The sequence below is a fragment of the Stegostoma tigrinum genome, chromosome 5 (assembly GCF_030684315.1).
Source record: "Stegostoma tigrinum isolate sSteTig4 chromosome 5, sSteTig4.hap1, whole genome shotgun sequence".
NCBI lineage: Eukaryota > Metazoa > Chordata > Chondrichthyes > Orectolobiformes > Stegostomatidae > Stegostoma > Stegostoma tigrinum.
Genome location: NC_081358.1, coordinates 29,565,848 through 29,589,568, shown reverse-complemented (window position 1 = coordinate 29,589,568; position 23,721 = coordinate 29,565,848). Strand labels below are relative to the sequence as shown.

The 23,721-nt window shown below is 41.9% G+C and overlaps 1 protein-coding gene across 1 annotated transcript; it reads left to right on the top strand.

The window, feature by feature from the left end:
• The first annotated feature begins 120 nt into the window (after window positions 1-120).
• On the top strand, window positions 121-14,638 carry spice1 (spindle and centriole associated protein 1). Its single transcript, XM_048529180.2, has 3 exons — window positions 121-2,755; window positions 6,342-6,445; window positions 14,600-14,638. Exons 1-2 carry the CDS (start codon window positions 247-249, stop codon window positions 6,398-6,400), a joined length of 2,568 nt encoding a protein of 855 aa, XP_048385137.2. The 5' UTR covers window positions 121-246; the 3' UTR covers window positions 6,401-6,445; window positions 14,600-14,638.
• The last annotated feature ends 9,083 nt before the right edge of the window (window positions 14,639-23,721 follow it).

Here is a 23,721-nt window from a genome sequence, read left to right as displayed (position 1 = left end):
TTTTTAAAAGAGTCCAAATCCCTGATTGATTGGAGATTTTTCTTTCTTTAAAGTTGTTTTTTTAAAAAACAATCACACTCCTTTACACTGAGCCTGAAACTAATACTTAGCGGCGCTCAGAAACCGCCAGGTCCGAGCGGGAGGAACCGTTGGCGTCCGGGGGCACGCGCAGTGGCGCGCTGTGAGGTGACTGGCGGGGGGAGCGCGCCGGCTGGGTTGGCGACCCCGGCGTCCGGAGCGCACTGGATGCGGGAAAGGGGCGGCGGGACTGTGCGGGGACGCGCAGCACTTGGCGATGGGAGCGCGCGTTCCGTTCGGTCCGACGAGCCGGAGATGTCGTTGGTGCGGGGCAGCCGCTCGCAGGCGGCGGGCAGAGGCCGCAAGAAGACGGCGGCGGCACCACCGAGGAGAGAGTGGGACAGTACCATCAGTGACCTGAGCGTGTACCGGGCCAGCCCGGAGGAACTCGCTCGGCGCCGGCACAGCCGCCAGTCCAGGAACCGACGGGTCGGCCTCCACAAGCCCCGCGCCGCTCCCGGGAAGGAGCCGCCGCTGGTCAACGAGCTGCTGCTCGACCGGTGGCAGCTTCAGGACGTGTTGGCCAGGTCTGACCGGGCCTTGGCTCTGGTCCGGGATCTGTTCGCCGACGGCCCGCGCCTCCACGCTGCTTTCCCCAACGTGACGGCGGCTCCGGGCTGCGCGAAGGCGGCTCTGGTGGCTCCGACCTGGGAGCGGCCTACTCAGCTGTCCCTCCTCAGCGAGTCGGTCATGGACTCCCAGGCCCTCAACGAGACCGGCAACACGACCCCAGACCGTCCACCGTCCCGGGATAGTCTGAAAAAGGCAGATGCTGCAGCCTTCGAGGGTAGCAATCATCCCTCCCCGCGGGAGAAACCACCAAAAACTCCGCAGGCTACATCAGCGTGGTCCAATACAGACCCCAACCAGACGCCATGCACACCAGAATGTGATTCCTCAGGGAACCACACAAGCTTAAACGCTACCACGGCAATCCAGAGAGCGAAGTCAAGAGTGCAAAGTGAAGCTGAAGGCAGTGCAGACTCATTTCAAACCGAGACTGCAAGAGTAACTCAGCAAGTCCTTCACGCTGGTTCAAGGAACTCAAAAAACTGCTTTCCAGGGTTCCAACATTGCCATTTGCCAACGGAAGACAACAATCAAGAGGACAAGCAGCTGACTCTGGAAGTGCTGCAGGAAATGATTGATGACATTGACCAGGAGATGAGGGAATTGCAACGCCAGACGGGACGCAAAGTTATGGGCTGGTTGCCACAGAAAGGCCGTAGCCTAACAGGTTTCACCTTCTCCTTGGTCAGCTTGATAAGCCAACTGACCCACTATCTAAAGGAGAATGAAATTCAACAGCAGCAAGAGAAAGAACACCAACAGCAACTTGTGGAAAACTCCACAGAACAGCGAACACTGATTGATGCATTGACTGCAGAATTTCTAACAATGCAAAATGAAATTATTTCTATGCGGACTACCATGCATCATTATATGATGAAAACAGATGAAGAACTTCACGTAATGAAACAAATGTTGCATGGATCTTTGGAAGCAGAAGTAAACAAACCGAAGCCAAGAGAAAACATTGATCCTTGCAAAGTTGGTGAGGCAGCACTGGGAGGAGGGAGTTTACATACTTGTATTTACTCTGGCAGACAAGATAACATGAATGCCCCTATTACAAGGGCTGCACCAAATCCTGGAGACGAACTTTCAGAAAACCTGGACAAAAGACTGCCCTTTATCAATCAGCACAGGGAGATTGTGTTAGAGGGAGCTGGAAGAGGTCAGTGTTTACCTGAGCATTTATTTGGCTCTGCTGTATTGCTTTCTCCCCCAAGACAGAGAAACAGTCATATAGCCATCAGATCACAAACTACTGCCAGTTTGTTTCAAGAAGGACCCCTGACTGATAATGTATACCTGAAATCAAATTGTGCTCATCCCTCGCAAATTGATAAGGAAGCTCGGACATCTGTTGAACTGCAAAGAGAAAACAACTTTATACAATATGTAGGAATGCCAAACCAGCTGCAAGGCCAACAGGATTTTGCCCAGCAGTGCAATTTTAGTAATGCTAATGAAGGACAAAGGAACTTGACTTCTGTTTTGTCTGTTAGTAATTCATCTGAAATGCAACAACCAGGAACTGTTGATGCAGCAACAGATACTCTGGGAGCAAAGGAGAACAAGATGGAAGCTGAAACTGCAGACAAATGGCTTAAACATGAGGCAATGCTTGCTCAAATGACTGAGCTCCAATTGCAGAATTCAACTCTCAAAGCCCAACTTAGCCAATTCAATATTGATAAATTACCTAATTCTGCACCACAGATTGAAAGGTTTGTGCCCAGACCTTGTGATAGCCTTCAGCAGAGGATCAATGAGCTCAACTACCAGAGTGCTGAAGCTCGCAGCAAACTTCTGAAATTGATTGAACAGCAGAGACAAATTTCTGGTGATTCTGCCTCACCACCCATTTCTCCTATTCCAGCAGAAGGTATATGGACAGAAACTGGCAGAAAATCACTGGATGTGTTGATCCCTTTGCCCAATGGTTTGGACTTTTCCTCAGAGAGCACACCTTGTCCTGCCAGTGAAATAAACAGCAATAGATCAACAGATAATGCCAGTAGAAATAGTTCCTCACTTCATCTGGACAAAGGTGATGGGAATAGAACATCGATTACTCAAAGATTGAAGCCAGAGAGATTAAAAAAACAAGGTTGGTTTGCACTGACTACTCATACCATTTGATTCTGATGCTGAAATTACAAATCTACATTTGGGTGATTGGACAACTAACAGAAGTACTTTCATAACTGTAAAAAGAAAAATACTGCCAATATTGGAAATCAGAGCATGAGAACATCCTGGTTCTAAAGACTTGTCACCAGAAAGGTCAACTTGTACTCCCCACAGATGGTGACTAACATGTTTCCAAAGTTTTGTCCTCTTCTTTACAATTTAAATTGTATTTATTTATTTTGTGCTATTTTAGCACAGATTGTAATTTTAAATTTCTGTGTGCTCCCAGAAGTTGACTGTCTTTACTATACTTATGAATTGTGTTAATTTATTGATTCACAGAGGTAATTAGCCTCAAAGCAGCTTTTATAATTGTTCAGAAATGGTAAGAATTTTCTTGCCTCTTCTCTGGTTTTTCTAAGCGTACGTGAGAATGGGGTGGGATGGCGGGGGGGAGCTACATGCAGCAGTACTGGATCAGCAGTGCGTTTTTACAAAACTCCTGATTTTTAGTTCCATTGATGTAATTAAAAATAAGCATGAGTTGCAAAAATGAATTGTTGATTCACTACCATGTGTTTGGGGTTGAGGGGTGGTAGCGTGTGCTCCATTAGTTGCTGAAATCATTTTCTAATTTTTTTTTACCTGACACAAGCAGATGTCTTTGAGGAGGCAACATTTTATAGATGTGTTCTATTTTAAATATAAAAATACATTGCAATTTTTTTAAGTTACTTCAATAAAGCACTCACACTTTGCGCAAAAATAAATCTTTTTTACATGATATAAGCGTTCTTTTATGTGGTCTGGGGTTATTATTTTCAGAGTTGCCGATCACTACTTCATCTATCTGTATTATAGTTGGTCCCGGGTTGTGATTATCACCCTCGTGTTCTTTTTAAATGATTACTGAAGCCTAGTGATTTTACTAAAGGAGTAAGAACTTAGAAGTTGTGAGTTTAGGTGTCATGTCACAATATGGAATTAAATTTGATAAGTTTGTAATTTTAAGGTTTAGTACCAGGAAACTAAATGAAAGCTTGTGGTATGTTGTAACAATTCAATTCCTCCAGCTAATATTTTTTAGGGAAGGGTCGTTGTCATTGTATATGGGTAAGATTAAAGCTTCTCAGACCAAATGGAAGAGCTGTACCGCAGACTGGTCAAGCAATAATGCGTCAAGTAGCCAGGTTGTACCGTCAAATCCGTACCATTCCAAACCTTGACTATATTCTGACCCACCAGACAGTCCAACATCATACGGATCAAATCTGAGAATTTCAATGACATTCTGATGAGGATAATTTGTAGGTGACAGGAGGGAAGCATTAGTTAACATTCCCATCATCAAGCACAATGCAGCACCGATTGCAAAATTGAAGTTTTTGAAAGTTGTCTTTAAAAAAATGCAACGGGTGATTCTCTACTTTCGTCTGAGGTTCCTATCATGTCCTGTCCAGATTTCCCAGTCTCTAGTTAGGCAGAGACTAGATGTAACTCGCAAAGGTATGTGTCAGGACCCACACAGTCATGTTGCACTGATTCAGAGAGAATTGTGTGGAAAGTTTAAATTTCTGGTGGGTTAAGTGCACTTCAGGATATAAAAAATGTTCTGATGGGTTCCTGTGGGTCTTGCATGCTTGTCTCTGAACTAAATTGGAAGACTTGGGAGAGATCAGATGCTGGATTGTTGCTAAGGAAATGTTGAATGGGTTTAAAACCACGGCTAATTCCTAGATAATAATAATAACGTACCCTCCCCCCCACCATCCCCCACCCATCTTCAACTCTTTCCAACTGATGCTGACCCTTCAAAACCCCTGAATTCCTAGCCTTCATCTCTGAATCTCCAAATACTACCTGACTCTTTCCTGTCTCACCCTCTACTGAGGTTCATTCCACTGCATCCTGGGGTGGAAAGGCTACCTTATGAGAAGAGGCAGAACAGATTAAGTCTCTGTGGGATTTAGAAGAATGAGAGGTGATATTATTGAAACATAAGATAGGGTGGTTGCTGAAAGGACATTTCCTCCTTGTGGGAAAGACTAATGATTTTCAATTTGGATACAGCTAAATGGATATTCAAGAAGCTAGACCTTAGTAAGGACGGGACCAACACTGGCACCTTCTCATCTTCAGCATTCTTTATCAATCCACCTGTCAGTCTAACACAGTTATTCCTTCGGTATGATCTGCAGAATGCACTCTGAAACTGAATGTAAGAACTAAGAGCAGGAGTGGACAATTCAGCCCCATGAGTCTGTTTTAGGATTTGATAAAATCATGGCTGATTTCATCTTGACTTCAACTCCACTTTCCTGCCCGCACTCTATAACCCACCCCATTTCTAAGTAAAAACTCTATCTGCTCCTTAAATTTACCCAGTGGCCCAGCATTCACCACACTGTGGTGTAGTGAATTCTAAAAATGCATGAACCTTTGAGAGAAATCATTTCTCCTCCTCTCTTTTAAATTTGCTACCCTTTATCCTAAAGCAATGACCTCTCAATCTATATTTGCACGAGGAAACTTTTTTTATACGCTTTTTAAAAAAGTTATTCATTTTTGGATTGTGGGCATTGCTGGCTGGCCGGCATTTGTCAGTCCCCTTTAACATCTTGTATGCTTCAATTAGATCCCTTCTCGTTCTTCAAAAGTCAAGAGAGTAAAGGTCAAAATTGCACAATCTCAATAAGTGAAACGCCGTCATCCCTGGAATCAATCAAGCAAACCCCCTCTGAAGTACCCCCAATACTCATGCATCTCTCCTCAAGGAGACTAAAACAGTGCTCAGAACTTTGGGATAACACAAAGGGGAGGTGGAGCCACACAGCAGACCAAGCAGCATTAGAGGAGCAGGAAAGTTGATGTTTTGGGTCAGGTCCCTCTGGGTGCAGTTTCACTAATGCCGTGTACAGTTGCAGCAAAGCTTTCTCACTTTTATACCCGATTCTTTTAACAATAGATGCCAAAATTCCATTTGATTTCCTTATTCCCTGCTGTACCTGTATACCAGTTTTCTGTGATTCATGCATGAAGATACCCAGATCCCTCTGCACTGAAATACTATACGTACGTATAGAATCCCTACCGTGTGAAAACAGGCCCTTCAGCCCGATAAGTCCACGTCGACTCTCAGAGCACCCCACCCAGATCCATTCGCCCCTGTAATCCACCTAATCTACACATCCCTGAACACTATGGGAAGTTTAGCTTGGCTAATCCACCTAGCCTGCACATCTTTGGACTGTGGGAGGAAACCCACGCAGACATGGGGAGAATGTGCAAACTGCGCAAGATGGTCGCCCAAGAGCTAGAGTCAAATCTGGGTCCCTGGCACTGTAGGGCAGCAGTGCTACCCACTGTGCTGCCTGAAATAGTCTAAAGTTTCCCTCCATTTGGATAATAAGTTGTCTTTCTATTTTAATAGTAAAAATGGATAACCTCACACCTACTTAGAGTAAACTTTATCTGCCAAATTTTGGCTCATTCTGCTAACATCCATAACCATTTGTAAATTTTTTATTTCTTCATTAATTTCTTGGCTTTCTGTCTATTTTAAGGTTCGCTGGATAATTTGGCAACAGTACTTTCTACCCACACATCCAAGTCATTAGTATAGATTGGAAGTAGTTGTGACTCAAGGACTGAACCCTCTGGCACCCAGGTACCTACATCTTGCCAACCAGAAAAAGATCCATTATATCCTGATTCTCTGCTTTCTGTTGATTAGCCAATCCTCTACCCAATCTAATAATCACAATCCCAAAGGTAATGCAATAAATGTGGGAACTTTAATCTTCATATTGTCTGGGCAAATCAAATTGGCAAAATTAGTTGGTCGGATGAATTCAAGAAACACATTTGAGAAAATTAGTTGAGCAATACATCATGGAACTAAACAGAGAAGAGACCATTTTAGATCTTGAGTGAAGAGTTATGGTTAAAGTAAGGAATCACCCATGGAAGAGTGAGCATAATATGACAGACTTTCATATTAACTTCAGGAATGATGTACTTGCTTCCAAACTAGAGTATCAGATTTCTCAATGAATGTGCATTCCCTTGAGAAATGAAAAGCCCAGGTGGAGAAGTGGATATTTGTGGATAACTAGAAAGAATAAGGATAGTATTAGATTAGACAAGGTTTCACATGGTAGACTGGTTATATAATGAGATCCAGGGAGAGCTAGCCAATTCGATACAAAATTGGCTTGCAGGTAGGAGACAGAGGGTGGTGGTCAAGGGTTGTAATTCAGCCTGGAGACCTGTGACCCGTGATGTGATGCAAGAATCGGTGCTGGGTCCAAAATTGGAGTTATAGTGGACAGTGAAGAAAGTTACCAAAGTGTATAAGAGGGGATCTTGATCATCTAGACTAGTTGACTGACGAGTGGCAGATGGAGTTTAATTTAGATAACAGCATGGGGTTTTTGGTAAGACAAATCAGGGTAGAGCTTACACAGTTAATGGTAGGACCCTGGGGAGTATTGTCGAACAAAAAGATCTAAGGGTGCAGATACATAGTTATAGGTAGACAGGGTGGTGAAGAAGGTGTTCGGCACGCCTACCTTCATCAGCCAGAGCATTGAGTACTGGAGTTGGGATGTCATGTTATGGCTATACAAGACATTGGTAAGGCCTCATTGGGAGTACTGCATCCAATTCTAGTCACCCTTCTATAGCAAGGACGTCATTCAACTGGAACGAGTGCAAAAGGCTTATAAGGACGTTAGCGAGGCTGGAGGCTATGTGTTATAAGGAGAGGCTGGATATGCTGGGACCTTTTTCACCAGAGCGTAGGAGCTTGAGTGTTGACCTTGAAGAAGTTTATAAAATTCTGACAGACATAGATAAGGTGAATGGCCAAAGTCTTTTGCCCACAATAGGAAAGTCCAAAACTAGAGGGCAAAGATTTAAGGTAAGAGGGGAAACGGACCTGTGGGGCAACATTTTCACACAGAGGGCGGTGTGTATATGGAACGAGCTGCCAGAGGAAGTGGTAGATGCGAGTACACTTACAACAGTTAAAAAACATTTGAACAGGTACATGGGTAGGAAACGTTTAGAGAAATACGGGCCAACACATTGACAATCGCACAAGCCAAATTGAGACATGCCAGGGAATTCCTGGAGGCCTGGTATTCCAACCGGAACTCCTCCAACAAGCAAATTGAATTAGACCCTGTGTACAAACCACTGAGAAACAAAACCAGAAGTAATACTGCAAACTGAGGCAGATAAATAACAAAAGGGACAGAACATCAATGCATCACCAGAGGCACACTGGAAATGTTAGCTAGCAGGGTGATGAAACATTTACAATCAAACTCACCACCTTGCTGAGCAGTCTACAACCTCATTACTGTGCAAGTTTGGAAATCACACAGGGTTTTTTTAAAAATCTCATTCAAAAGCCATATTTCAGATATAAAAGTACTCCCTCACTCTTGCACTGAAGTGCCAGGCTAGTTTATATGTTCTGGAGTGGAGCTCGGACCCACACTATTTTGACTTAGAGCTGGATGTTATCTTTGAGCTAGTACTGACATTTGTAATATACACACCATGACAAATGACTCCTGTTCGTGCTTCGGAACTACTAATGATAAACAGAAGGCCTTTGTACAAAACCTAGGTTATAAATGGATTTCCAACAAAATGGGGAAATGATCAAAGCAAGTTTCCATACTTCTTTAACTTGCCATTAAGCATTCTGGTATAAGAATTAGTTTCCATCTGCCACAAGACTATAAGAAATAGGAACATGAGTAGGCCGCTCATCCCCCTTGATTTTGGCTCCACCATTCAATAGGATCATGACTCCTCATGTCCACTTTAGTGCCCTTCGCACCTAAGTCTTGATTCTCCTACTGATCAAGAATACATTTATCTCAGCCCTATCTCTTAAGGACTGCCCCCCATGGCAGTATGTGGCAAGGATTCACAACCCGCTAAGAGAAGAAATTCTACCTCTTCTCAGTCTAAATTGGCACACTTTCATTCTGAGACTATGTCCTCTGGTCCTAAACTCCCCTATGAGGGAAAACATCCTCTCAGTATTTACCCTGTCAAATCTTTTAAGAATTCTATGTGGTTCAATTAGATCACCTCTCATTCTCCTAAACTGCAATGAATAAAGTCCCCAGGGTAGGAGCCTGGGGAGTGTGGCCAAACAAAGATACCTAGGGGTGCAAGTGCATAGTTCCTTGAAAGTGGAGTCACAGTTTGACAGGGTGGTGAAGAAGGCATTTGGCATGCTTGCCTTCATCAGCCAGAACATAGTATAAGAGTTGGGATATCATGTTGCAGCTGTACAGGACATTGGTAAGGCGCTGTTATATTGTGTACAATTCCGGTCACCCTTCAATAGGAAAGAAGTGTCAAACTTGAGAGGATGCCGTAAAGATTTGCAAGAGTTTTGCTGTGACTAGAGGATTTGAGATATAAGGAGAGCTGAATTGGCTCGGGCTTTTTTCCCTAGAGCGTTGGAAGTTGAGGGGTGAACTTATAGAGGTTTACAAAATCATGAGGAGCACGGATGGGGTGAATAGTCAAGTTATTTTCCCATGGGTGGGAAAGTCCATAATGAAATGAAATACGTTTAAGCTGAGAGGGGCAAGATTTAAAAAGAACCTCAGGGGTAACTTTTTTTGTGCAGATGGTAGTGCATGTGTGGAATGAACAGTTATAACATTTAAAAGGCATCTTGATGAGTGCCTGAATATGAAGAGCTTAGAGGGATATGGACCAAATGCTGGGAAATGGGACTAGGTCAGATTGGGATGTCTGACTGGCACGGATGAGTTGGATCAAAGGGTCTGTTTTCATGCTGAATGACTCTTAATTTGTTGATCTAAACAGCAGACATCAGTGATTCAGTTAAACAAAGAGTTGGTGAGACTATGTCTTGAATACTGTATGCATTTTTGGTCAGATTATTTAAGGAAAGATGTAACTACATTGGAAGCAGTTCAGGGGATTTTCATTAGATTGGTACGTGGATTGAGCGGGTTGTTTTATAAGGGTAGATTAGATGGGATACTGGAATTTAGAAGAGTGGGGAGTGACTTGATTGAAGTGTGTAAAATCCTGATTGGTCTTGAGAAGGTGGACATGGAAAGGTTATTTCCTCTCATGAGTTAGTCCAGAGCTTAGGAGGACTGTTTTAAATTTAGGGGCTGCCATTTCAGGACAAACATGAGAGAAATTGAACTTTTTTTTTCTAAGTGTTGTCCAACTTCAGATTTCATGGCCTGAAAATGTGGTGGAGGTGCAGTCATTGAATATTTTTAAGACAGACATAGACAAATTGTTGTTAGGCAAGAGAATCAAAGGTTATATTGGGCAGGTGGGAATGCGAAGTTCTTAACAGAAACAACACAGATCAGCCATGATTTTATTAAATTATGATGCTGGCTTCAGGGACCAAATAATCTACTTCTGCTCCAAATATAAGTTTATTTGGAGGTCAGTTAGCTCATTTAGCTGGATGAAGAGTGAGGCCAGTGTGGGTTCACTTTCTGCAGCAGCTGATGTGACCATGAGGTTCTACCTTCCCAGCCATGTCCCATGCCTGAAGTGTGGTCTGTCATCTGTCTCTTAACAGGAGAGCAGCCCTATGATCCTCTCTAACGTGGCAAGATAACCTATATGTTTGTATGAGCATCTACATTTCTGATCATAAAGAACTTGTAAATTTCAACAGTGAAATTTGCTACTAACCTTCTTTGTGGCTACTTTCTCTGAGTGAGAGCTAAAAACTTTGCTTGTTGAATGTCTGAAATAATAGTTGTCTACAACGTGGGCATGTGAGGCATCAAAAAATCACCTTCAAAGTTGGTAGGTCTGCTGATAGAAAATTAAAATCATGTCAACCTGTTAGGGCAGGCAGGGAGTATAAACAGAAGTTGCTGGAAAGGCACAGCAAATCTGGCAGCATCTGTGAAGAAAAAAAATCAGGGTTAACGTTTCGGGTCTGGTGACCCTTCATCATTCCTGCTTTTCCAGCAACTTCTGTTTCTCTTCCTGATTTACAGCATTCGCCGTTCTTTTGGTTTATATTCAGACAGGGAGCATGATACATGACTTTACAGGACCTGGTTATTTGAGAATATTGTCAACGTTTGGCCGTTCATATTTGGTTATTAATGAGGCCTAAAGTGATTAGTGGGACTTGTCCCTGGAGACTCTGATGCTTCCTCATTCATTCAAAATAATCCTACAAGCCAACGCCTTATTAGTTATAGTGATCCTGAGTTGGCAAATTCAAGAAACTTATAAGTTCATAAGATACAGGGCAGAGTTAGGCCTTTTGGCCCATTGAAGTGTGCTCTGTCATTCGATCATGGCTGATATGCTCCTCACCCCCATTTTCCTGCCTTCTCCCCATAACCCTTCAACCCATTACTAATGGAAAATGTGGTTAATTCATCCTTAAATTTACTCACCGACACAGCATTCACTGCACATTAGGGTAGAGAATTCCACAGATTCAGAATCCTTTGGGAAAAGTAGTTTTTCCTCAACTCTGTTTTAAGTTTACTACCCCTTATCCTAAGACTATGACCCCTCGTCCTAGAATGCCCCACAACAGGAAGCATCTGCTCCACAACTATTTTACCTATACCTTTTATTATCTTGAATAACTTAATTTGATCTCCCCTCATTCTTCTAAATTCCAGCGAATATGGAACTAAACTGTTTAATTTCTCTTTATACGACAAACCCTTCATCTCTGAGATCGATCTAGTGAACCTCCTCTGAACTGCCTCCGATGCCACTACATCTTTCCTCAAATAAGGGGACCAAAACTGTGCACAATAGTCTAGGTGCGGTCTCACCAATGCCTTGTATAGTTGCAACAACACTTCCTTCCCTTTATATTCTGTTGCTTCAGCTATAAAAGCCAACATTCCATTTCCTTTCTTTATAATCTGCTGTACCTGCATGCTAGTTTTTTTTTTGACTCATGAACAAGGACAACCAGATCCCTCTGCACCCTGAAGTCTCTCCCCATTTAAATAATAGGTCACCTTCCCATTTTTCTGACCAAAATGCATGGCCTCACACTTATCCACCTTAAACTCTATCTACCACATTTTGGACCACTCTCCTAACCTACCTATATTTATTTGTAAGGTTCGTATTTCCTAATTGCAATTTACTTTCATCCACAAATTTGACTATAGAGCCTTCAATCCCAATATCTACATCATTATTGTAAATTGTAAATAGCTGGGGTCTAAGGATCAAACCCCATGGTACCGCACTAGTTACTTCTTGCTATTCTGAAAAAAACACATTTATCCTAACTTTCTGCATTCTGTGCATCATTCAGTCACCTATCCAAGCTAATAAATTACCCCTAATCCCATATGATCCAACCTTGTGAATTAACCTTTTGTGCAGCACCTTATCAAATGCCTTCCAGAAATCCAGATATATTATATCTACAGGATCCCCATTATCTACTTTGCTTGTTACATCTCTGAAGAACTGTAGCAAATTAGTCAAAAATGATTTGTCCTTCATAAAACCATGCTGATTCTGATGGATAGCCTTTGACTTTCCAAATGTCCTGATATTCTTTCCTTGAGAATTGATTCTAACTTCACTTTGCCAGCAACAGATGTTAAACAAACTGGTCTGTATTTCCCATATATTGCTTCCCACCCTTTTTGAGTAATTAGCAATAAATAATAATTACCAATTTTCCAATCCACTGGAACCTTTCCCATGTCCAGTGAATTTTGGACTATTCTAACAAATGCACCCACGATCTCTGTCACCACTTCCTTTAAAAGTGTGGGATGTAGACCACAAGTTCTTTATGATGGCAAATTACTCAGTTTGGTTTGGTTACATTCCAGCATTACGTATGGGGGAATTCAAAACCATGGCCCTTATCGACATGGATTTGAAAGGTCAGAGATAGTGTGTATTCCATCTGTAGCAAACAAATGAGACTCTGACTCATTCTTTAGTCTTTCAATAAATTGACTTGGAAGCTGTTAAGCATTGTGATGAGTTTCCATGCATGTCAGATTGACTGACTAAAACAGTCCGGTTTTATTTTCAGCTTTGAAAATGTTGGATCATGAATTTAATCAGTGATGTTTTCATCCAATCTGTGTAGATTCTATGATCTTTTATTTACTGTTTTATTCTGTTTCCCATTTGAATCATTTTCCTTTTCATTGTTTTCCTCTTCTGTCCCTCTGGTGGTCTGTTTATGCTTACAGTTATGAATAAAGACAGAAGTTGGTGAATAAGCACCTGTGAAGAAAAAATCAGAGTTAACTTTTCAGGCCTGGTGACCCTTCCTCAGAACCTGATTTACCAATGTCCAACTCACACGCTTATGAATGCGATTCAATGCAGGACGTAATTTTAAACACCCGACATATGAACATGTTCTGTAGTTATGAACAGCTGCTTTCCATTGCCCAGCAGTGTGTTCAGACTTGTGTACAAATCGATTTGCGAACAGACTTCTGAACGGACCCTATTTGCAGCCCTAGGATTCCCTGTAATTGCTATTGTATGCTGCCTGTTGCGAGCTTTGTATCTTACAATGTGATACAACTAAAAAACAGAAATAGCTCTCTACTCTCTGCCACCATCAATGATACCAATAATGTATACCAGTAATAACGTTGATTAATTGATCAGTATGTACCTTGACATCTGCATTGTTGACACTTTCTTGAACCCTGCTGATGATATCAGTACTGCCTCTCTACTGGACTAAATGGATTTTATGGCATGTACCAGATACTTGCCACAAAATTGCAGGAGAACTGGAGTAGAAATTGATTTCTTTTTCTTGAAATTATTAGATCATTAGAAATAAAATATGAAAAATAAAATGATGTTTTCAAAAAGACTATGTGTCAAGCCACACATGGCAATTGTCATTGCAAAGTAGTCAGCCTTCTGATTCCAACATAAAGAAACACTGTCAGCTGGTGTGGAGCTAAGCGCTGTAGGGCAACGTAAAGAAGAAAAGGGAGAGTAGCCTCTAAACTTGAATTAGTTTAAATGAGAATCTTCAGTGTCAGATCAGTGCAGATTGTCTCTTTAACATTGTTTAGTTTGTGCTAATGTCAATGATCCTACTCCTATCCAAAGCAAGTGCCCAAATTTGTTATTCAAGAAAAATACTGATACAAATTTTATAAAAGTTCTGCCTCGCTTCAGCGTGGTTTACTTTCTCATTTGCTAATCTCACCATGCTGTGCCATGGAAGTCTCTGTACACAGGAAGGAAATGGATACTTAAGAAATATGCCACTGTAGCGGATCAGATAAACAGCACTGAATTCAGGAAGCACTAGCAGATGTCCGAGAAAGCAAACTTTGGCTTAATTGGGTGCAGATACTGTGGAATAGGATTGCACTTGAAAAGAGCAGGTAATAGGAAGCCATGTAATAGTTATATAGCTGCGTTTTACATGATGTTAACTGGCTCCAGTTGGAAATTGTTCAAAAGGGCAGTCATGCCTGTGCAAGAAGCTGCTGCTTTGATAAAACAATGAAGACTAAATGAAAGTACGGAGCACTGTGATGACAGACAGACAGTCAAGTATAGCATTATTAGTGACTTTGCAGGCCACTTGTGGTTTATGGAATATGAGAGGTATTCATATTATTGAAGCCCGAGGAGAAAGAATTGTATTAAATGTCTCCTTCCTGTATCTATCCTATTATTTGCTGTAGCCAATGCTAACTGCTGCTTTCGGTTCATGTTGTGGCATGATTCCAGCAACCAATACTAAGTACAGAAATTGAAACTGTTGTGATGGTTTTCTGTTTTACAGTGACTTTTAACCACCAACCTTGCGACACGAACTACTCAATGCAGTAAGTAGCCTTTTTATTTTCAATACCTATTATGTTAGTTGAGGTACAGATTTTAAAATAATGTCTTCTAGCTTTGATCATTAATCTTCTATGTGAGTTGGCAAAGATTTGAAAAGAACTCTTGCTTATTTCGATTCAGCTAATGAAGTTTGCATTGTTCAATCAGTTCTTGATTTCATTCTTATATTAATTAAGCATTAAGTAGACTGTTTATGGAGTCTGCTATTTTAAAAATGTGAATGCTGTTATATTTTTGTTATGATGTTTATTTTAACCAATTATAAACTGTACAGCAGAAGTTGCTTTTGTTATTATGTAAACTTGAAAATTCCTCGGTACTATACTTGGTTTCTTCTGAATTTGTTAATCTTAGGCTGAGATTGATTTTCTTGAGTGAATCAAAAAGTTTGGGAGGGTGGTTGGCCTACTCAGTTCAGGTTCGGGTCATGTCAACCCAGCTGAAAATATGTATGACTGCTTAACATTGGTACTTGTTAAGTACAATCATAGCATCATAGAATGGTAACAACACAAGAAGCCATTTGGTGCACCTTGTCTATTCTCTTCAAGAACAACTTGGTTGATCTATTCCCCTGTTCCTTTCCTGCAGCCCTACATGTTTTCTCTCCTCAGAGTGCAGACTGTGTAGGTAGCTCAGTGGTTAGCACTGTTGACAGCAACCTGGGTTCAGCTCCAGCCTTGGGTAATTATCTATGTGGTTCTTTGCATATTCTCCTTGTGTCTGTGTGAGGTTTCACCCTGCAGTCTAAAGATATTGAGGATGGTTGGATGGGCTGCGTGAAATTATGCATAGTATCCAGGGATGTACAGGCTAGGTAGATTCTTCACCCATACTTCTCTTAGTGTCAATTTCACACAATATGGGCATCACAGACTGGGTGGCATTTATTGCCAATCCCTACTTTCCTAGAGGGAGTCAACCACAGTGCTATGGGTCTGGAGTCACGCGTAGGTCAAATCAGGCAAGAATGGCAGATTTCCTTCCTTGAAGGCCATTTGAAAGAACTAGATGGGTTTCCCCTTAACAATGATTTCCTGCTCAGCATTAGACTCGTAATGTCATGTTTTTATTTTTAATTCAAATTCCACCATCTGCCATGGCAGGACTTGGACCCAGGCCCTCAGAACATGTCCTGGGTCTCTGGATTAATAGTCTGTCCATAATATCACTAGCCCATTTTTGGATTTTTCATTGCATCCCTATATCCAGATCTCGTTATTTCTGAACTTTAGGTACAGTCAGCCTTCAATTTTAGCCATTTTCAACTCATTCAATATTTTAATTGCCTCCTGTTTTAATGAGGCTTCAGCAGAATCTTATTCCCTGATAAAGACAGATGGAAGTACTCATTCAGTACCCCAACCATGCCCTCTGCCTTGAAATACAGATCCCCTCTTGGTCCCTTTTTTGCCCCATGCCTCAAAATACTGCCCTTCTACTTTTTATATTCTGACAGAAGACTTCTGGATTCTCTTTAATATTACTTCCACAATTTCACTTTGCATCTCTAAGTCCATTTTCACTTCCCCCTTTGAAATTTATTCAGCCTAATTATTGATTATTTTACCAATCTGCGATCTACCATATGCTCTCTTTCTCTGCTTCTTGTTCTCAATCTCTTTTGTCTTCCAGGGACCTGTGGATTTGTGTGTCTGACAACTGTGCCAAAAATATTCTGTCTTTTAAAAAAAACCCATTTCTCCATTTACAGTTTTAATTTATCTGGGCCAGATTTGTTCTTGCCACTGGAAAAATAGCTTTCCCCCATTTAATTATTTTCACCGTGGATTGATCCTTGTTTTTTCTTTCTTCCATAGCTAATCCAAAACTTATAAAACTGTGACCGCTGTTCTTTAAATATTTCCTGACTAAATATTTGATCCAACTGATTTGCCAGAACCAGATCCAGCAATGATGCCTTACTTGTTGAACCAGAAGCATGCTGATTTTTTCAGAAATACCTCCCATTCTCATCGTTTACATGATTACAATACTATCCCCTGTGATATTAAGGCAACTAACTCCTATTTCACTGGTCTACATTTAATGAGCTGTCTGTAATTTCCATATAAATTTCCTCCTCTACATCCTTCCCATTAGTTGATGACTTTTGAGATACACTTAATAGTTTTATGTTAGCTCTATTGTTTCTTAAATCTAACCAAATAGATTTTGTCCACGGCTCCTCTAGGAAACCCTCTCCATAATATTATTATTAGTCCATTCCATCAATCCTCCTAATTTCTTTCCTTTCCCATCTTTCCTGAACACCGTGTATCCAGAAATATTTCTCACCTTTTTTTTGAGGTAGACCTCTGTTGCAACCACATTCCGACGGGCCAATCTGCGTCTACAGTTTACCAACCTTAGTAACAATCTTGTCAAACATTAGAACAGACTGAATGAAGGGGCTGATGGCCTACTCATTTGCCTTGTAGAATGAAGTTAATACAGAACCAATCCTAATTTTTCAGAAATCTAAAAACCTCTCCTGTAGTATCTTGCCTGCCATGTGTTCATCTGCTATATCTTTTCATTTCTGTTCTTGCTAGTGAATAGCACCAGAAGATTGTTTCCTTTGAGGTCCTCCTTGATAGAGTCTTTCTTGGCTCACTAGAATTTTCTGGCAGGACACATTCCTCTATCTACCTGGTTTCAGCGACCCAGCATACCATTCCGGGTTCACAACTGAGACTGCAGAAATTCTAGCCTGGACAAACTATAGAATTGCCTATCACTATTTCTGCACAATCTTCCTCCTTGCACACCAAACAGCAGAACCAGCTGGAAACCCCCAAAAGAAACCATCACTATTGTTCACATGTAGAGCTGAATAGCGGTTGGTGGAGGAGTGGCATTCCATGGACTTTCGCACTTCCTATCTGCTCCTCCCAGACACTCATTGCTTGGCGCTTATGTGGCACAAACATCTCTTGCCACTTTTCAGCCCAAGCCTGGATATTTTCCAGGTTGTGCTGTATTTGGCCAAGGACTGCTTCAAAATCTAGGAGTCGAAAATGGTGCTTAACTTTATGCAATCATCGGCAAAAGTTCTCACCTCGTAAGGGATGAAGGTTCTTTGATGAAACAGCTGAAGATGGTTAGACCAAAGATACTAACCTGAGGAACTCCTGCAAGGATACCTTGGAGCTGAGATAATTGACTTCCAACAATCACAACTATCTTCCTCTGAGCTCAGTATGATTCTAATAAGTGGAAGTAGAGGTGCCTAATTCTTCTCGACTTCAGACATAGTAAGAACTGCAGATTCTGAAGTAGAGACAAACCGGTGTGGAGCTGGAGGAGCACAGCAGACCAGGCAGCATCAGAGGAGCAGGAAAGCTGACATTTCGGGTTGGGACCATTCTTCAGAAGGGCCATCGTGGTGGGATTTGAATCTGTGTCCAACTGTCTTTTGAATTTATGCAAATTGACTGATCTAGTTTTTCTTCGTAGTTGATTAATTCAAATTAAATTTAAATATTACCACTACATGTAGCTCCTTGACCCATACGAGGACAATCTAATTTGTTGACCAGTGATGGCGACTTTGTGATTTCATTTTCCTTTGTGTTGTTCATGTTCATAGACCAATCACAAATCAGAGCGCCACTTTTCTCCATTCCCAATCTCTCATTTGATCGCCCCACTATATTACTGGTCTCTACTTTTAAGGTGCTGCAGGCTTCTGCTTTCATAAAGATCCACTCCAGGCTTCCCCAGCTTCCAATACCAGGTAGACAACATACCATCCACCATGTCTGTGGCTGCAGAAATGCCTGCTTGTTTTCCAGCTATAGAATCCCTTACCACTATGGCAGTACAAACTTCCAAACAAATACAGGACGCATTCTGGTGTTCCCTGGACCAGGATGTGAATCAACTGGTACAGAGGTGTCCTACCATGCTTCTTTTTATTGTCTCAGTACCAAAATTAACAAAAACACAACTTGAGAATTCAAAGTTTAGAATTAAAACTCAATTTAGTTATTCTCATATGAAAGAAAGCACTGCAGATGCTGAATGAAAATCCTGAATTAAAACAGAAACTGTTGGAGAAACTCAACACGTCTAGCAGCATCCATGGAAAGAAAACAGAATTAACTGAAGAAGGGTCATTGGACTTAAGATGTTAATTCTGTTTTCTCTCTGCAGAAGCTCTAGACCTGCTGAGTTTCTCCAGCAATTTCTGTTTTTGTTAATTATCCCTACTCCTTATTTTAGGTCCTACGAGAACCGATCTTAGTTCTGCCACTGCCTTCCTCTCCACATTGAACTCACAGTGTCAATTGTTGCCTCTGCTCTGTTAGGTCGAGGTTAGATTTCAGGACAATAGTTGTAGTAACAGAATTCCTCATTGTCATATAACAAGTCACGAGGTGGCACCCTCTTTGAGGACGGTCTAACCAATCTTTCCTTGTTTAGAAGTATATGAATTGATATAAACCCTCCCTTAACATATTATTGCAACATGTGGACATATCGTAACATATTTTCCTTAGTGTTTAAGTAAAGCATTCCGAATAAGTCATCTTTGGTTTATAATAAGGAACTAGTAAATAATCATTCTACAACTGTACACATAGAGGAAATATCCTCCCACAATCTTTCATTGTGATGACGATGGTGAAACTTTCCTGTTTGTTTCCCTCCCAAACAAATCCTGATAGCGAAAAGCCTCTTAACAAGGTACTCTTTGTGTTAAAATGAGACTTTCAATAAAGTAATAGCCGTAACATCAGTAAGGGTATAATGGGTCTTTAGACAGAGAGTAAGTAGATTAATTTTTCCTTTCTGTGGTCAAGAGCTATTCAAATATGTAAGCTGAAGGGCACCTTTCTGTATAGCAACCTTTTATGGTTCTTGAAGTAATTTTTGAGCAGATGCAATAATATTTTTCTGAAAACGTTTGACTGAAATAGATCCTGGTTTATTTTTCACAAAAAATTATGATGAAGAGCCTTTATAACAATCATAACGTCTGGCATGTAGTCAGATATTCAGTGAGTTAAGGAGAAAGGTCATTAATCAGAAACGCAGACAAGCAAATGTTCAGTCAAACATGGTTAGCAGTGGATTGTCATGTCATTGGGCAGAAAGAGGCAGAATGACTATTCAAATTGACATTGTACGTGCCAACTTTAACTCATTCAAATCTCAGTCATTTACACAGTTAGAATCAGACCCTAACTAATTTATTTTGTTGAATATCAGCAGAGGTTTGAAAAATGGCATGACTATGTAACATTGGCTAGCTCCTATTTTCCTTTCTGCCCTGGAGCTTGTTGCATTTTCAATGTGATCATGCCTGATCTGTATCTAATTCTGTTTACCCACCTTGGTTCCATACTCCTTAATACCTTCATCTAACAAAAATCTATCAGGTCATGTTTTGACATGTTCAATTGACCTAACTCCAACTTCTGTACGGAAAGTGAGTTCCAGATTTACTACCTGATATCATCCCTGAATGGCATGGCACTGATTTAAAGGTTAAGCCTCTCAAGATGACAGGCAATCTTGTTCCTTCCCTCAACAAATCAAACATCCATGGATAACTTCGGTTTAATCTGGACTGCAGGACAAATAGAAAACAGATGTTTATTTTAGTGTAATTCACCTTTGTCCACAGTTACGTACTTCTTACATGACCTCGTTGGGGATATCACCTCAGAGTTGCAAGAAATAGCTGTTCCTTTTGACTGGTTTCTGTTTTTGTTAGGCAAATTCTTTAGCAGTATTTGCCCATTTAAATCAAAGTCAAACAGCCAAATCTTTAAGCAGACATTATGTCTAGAATATAGCCACGCTTGTTAAAGCACTTTATTCTGTTTGTTCTTTCTAGCTATGTGGGGAGTCACTGGCTGAGCTAGCATTTATTCCTAACCTTTATTACCCTTGAGAAAGTGGTAGTGAGCTGCTATCTTGAACCTCTGTAGCCCACGAGCAGGTTGGAGTAGCCACAATTGGGATGGGTAATGGCCAAGTGGTATTATCGCTAGACTGTTACTCCAGGAAACCCAGCTAACGTTCTAGAGGACCCGGGTTTGAATCCCAGCATGGCAGGTGATGGAATTTAAATTCAATTATTAAAAAGAAGTCTAGAATTAAGAATCAACTGATCACCATGAGATCATTGCTGATTATAGGAAAAACCTATCTGGTTCGCTAGTGTCCTTCAGAGAAGGAAATCTGCCACCGTCACCTGGTCTGGCCTGCATGTGACTCCAGACCCACAGCAATGTGGTTGACCTCATGCCCTCTGAAATGCCTAGTAAGCCTCTCAGTTTTACAAATCGCTACAAAGCCTCAAAGAAGTGAAACCAGACAGATCACCTGGCATTGACCAAGGCACCAGAAAAGACAATGGCAGAAACAGCCCTGTCAACCCTGCAAAGTCCTCCTCACTAATACCTGAGGTTAGTGCCAAAAGTGGGAGAGCTGTCTGACAGACTAGTTAAGCAATCATTTTCACAGATTCATACCTTACAGACAATGCCCCAGACACCACCATCACCATTGCTGGATATGTCCTGTCCCGCTGGCATTTCAGACCCAGCAGAGGTGGTGGCACAGTGGTATACACTTAGGAGGGAGTTGCTCTAGGAGTCCTCAACATTAACTGCAGACTCCATGAAGACTCAAGGCTTCAGGTTAAACTTGGGCAAGGAAACCTCCTGCTGATTACAGCATATCATCCTCCCTCAGCTGATGAATCAGTACTCCACAATGTTGAGCCATGCTTAGAGGAAGCACTGAGGATGGCAAGGGCACAAAATGTACTCTGGGTGGTGTATTTCAATGTCCAAAATGTTCTCAGCAGCAGTACTTTTGTTTGAGCTGGTCAGGTCCTAAAGGACATAGCTGCTATACTGGGTCTGTGGCAGATAGTGAGGGAACCAAGAAGAGGGAACAGCATACTTGACATCATCCTCACCAATCTGCCAGCTGCAGTTGCATCTGTCCATGATAGTATCTGTAAAAGTGACCATCTCACAGTGTTATGGAGACAAAGTCCTGCCTTAACATTGAGAACAAACTCCATCATGTTGTGTGGCACTATCTTCGCGCTAAGTGGGACAGACTTTGGACAGATCCAGCAACTCAACACTTTTGCTCCATGAAATGTTGTGGGCCAGCAACAGCAGCAGAACTGTAAACCAGCACAGTCTGTACCCTCATGGCCCGGCATATCCCCCACTCAACCATTACCATCAAGCCAGGGATAAACCCTGGTTCAATGGAGAGTGCAGAAGGGCATGCCAGGAGCAGCAACAGGCATATCTGAAGAGGAGGTATCAACCTGGTGAAGTCACCAAACAGGACTGTTTTGCATGCCAAACAGTGAAACCAGCAAGCAATAGATAGAACTAAGCGACCCACAACCGCAGTCCGGTCACATCCAGTCATGAATGCTGGTGGACAATTAAACACCTCCCTGGAGGAGGAGGCTCCACAAATATTCCATCCTCAATGATGGAAGAGCCCAGCACATCAATGCAAAAGATAAGGCTGAAACATTCACAGCAGTCTTCAGCCGGAAGTGCTGAGTGGATGATCCATTTCGGCCTCCTCCAGTGCTCACAAGCATTACAGATACCAGTCTTCAACCAATTTGATTCACTCCACATAATATCAAGATATGGTTGGAAACACTGGATACTGCAAAGGCTGAGGGCCCTGACAACATTCTGACAATAGTCCTGAAGACTTGTGCTCCAGAACTTGCTGCTTCCCTAGCCTAGCTGTTCCAGTATAGTTACAACGTTAGTATCTACCTGGCAATGTGGAAAATTGCCCATGTATGTCCTGTACTCAAAAAGCAGGACAAATCCAACCTGGCCAATTACCACCCCATCAGTTTATTCTCAGTCATGGGTAAAATGATGGAAGGTGTCATCAACAGTGCTGTCAAGAAGCACCTGCTCAGCAATAACCTGCTCAGTGACACCCAGTTTGGGTTCCACCAGGGCCACTCAGCTCCTAAACTAATTACTGCCTTGGTTCATACATGGACAAAAGAGCTCAATTCCAAAGATGAAATGAGAGTGACAGCCCTTGATATCAAGGCTGCATTCGACTGAATGTGGCATCAAGGAGCCCTAGCAAAACATTAAGCAATGGGTATCGGGAGCAAACTTACCAGTAGTTGGAGTAATATCTAATACATAGGGAGTTAGCCATGGTCGTTGGAGGTCAGTCATCTCAGCTCCAGCACATCTCTGCAGGAGTACCTTTGGTTAGTGTCCTAGGCTCAACCATCTTCAGCTGCTTCATCAATGACCTTCCCTTTATCATAAGGTCGGAAGTGGGGATGTTCACTGATGATTGTATAATGTTCAGCACCACTTGTGACTCCTTAGACACTGAAGCAGTCCATGTTCAACTGCAACATCTGCACAATATCCAGGCTTGGGCTGACAAGTGGCAAGTAACATTCGCGTGACACAAATGTCAGGCCATGGCCATCACCAATAACAGATACTTGACATTCAATGGTGTTATCATCACTGAATCCCCCACTATCAACATTCTGCTTGTTATCATTGACCACAAACTCAACTAAACTCACCACATAAACACAGTGGCTACAAGAGCAGGCCAGAAGCTAAGAATGCTGCAGTGAGTAACTCATCTCCTGTCTCCTCAAAGCCTGTCCGCCATCTACAAGGCACAAGTGTGATGGAATACTCCCCAAAATTGCCTGGATGAGTGCAGCTCCAACAACACTCAAGAATATTGACACCACCCAGGGCAAACCAGCCTGCTTGATTGGCACTACGTCCACAAGCATCCACTCCCTCCAACGCGGACGCTCAGTAGCAGCGGTGTGTACTGTCTACAAGATGCACTGGAGAAATTCAGTGAAGATCATCAGACAGTACCTTCCAAACCCATGACCACTTCCATCTAGAAGGACAAGGGCATCAGATATATGGGAACACCACTGCCTCCAGGTTCCCCTCCAAACGACTCTCTGTTCTGATTTGGAAATATATTGCTGTTCCTTCGCTGTTGCCGGTCAAAATCCTGGAATTTCATCCCTAATAGCATTGT

Coding starts and splice junctions, on each gene's coding strand:
- spice1 (XM_048529180.2), top strand. CDS start 247: ATGCGGGAAAGGGGCGGCGGGACTGTGCGGGGACGCGCAGCACTTGGC. Junction 2,756..6,341: donor AGAGAGATTAAAAAAACAAG/GTTGGTTTGCAC, acceptor GTCTATTTTAAG/GTTCGCTGGATAATTTGGCA.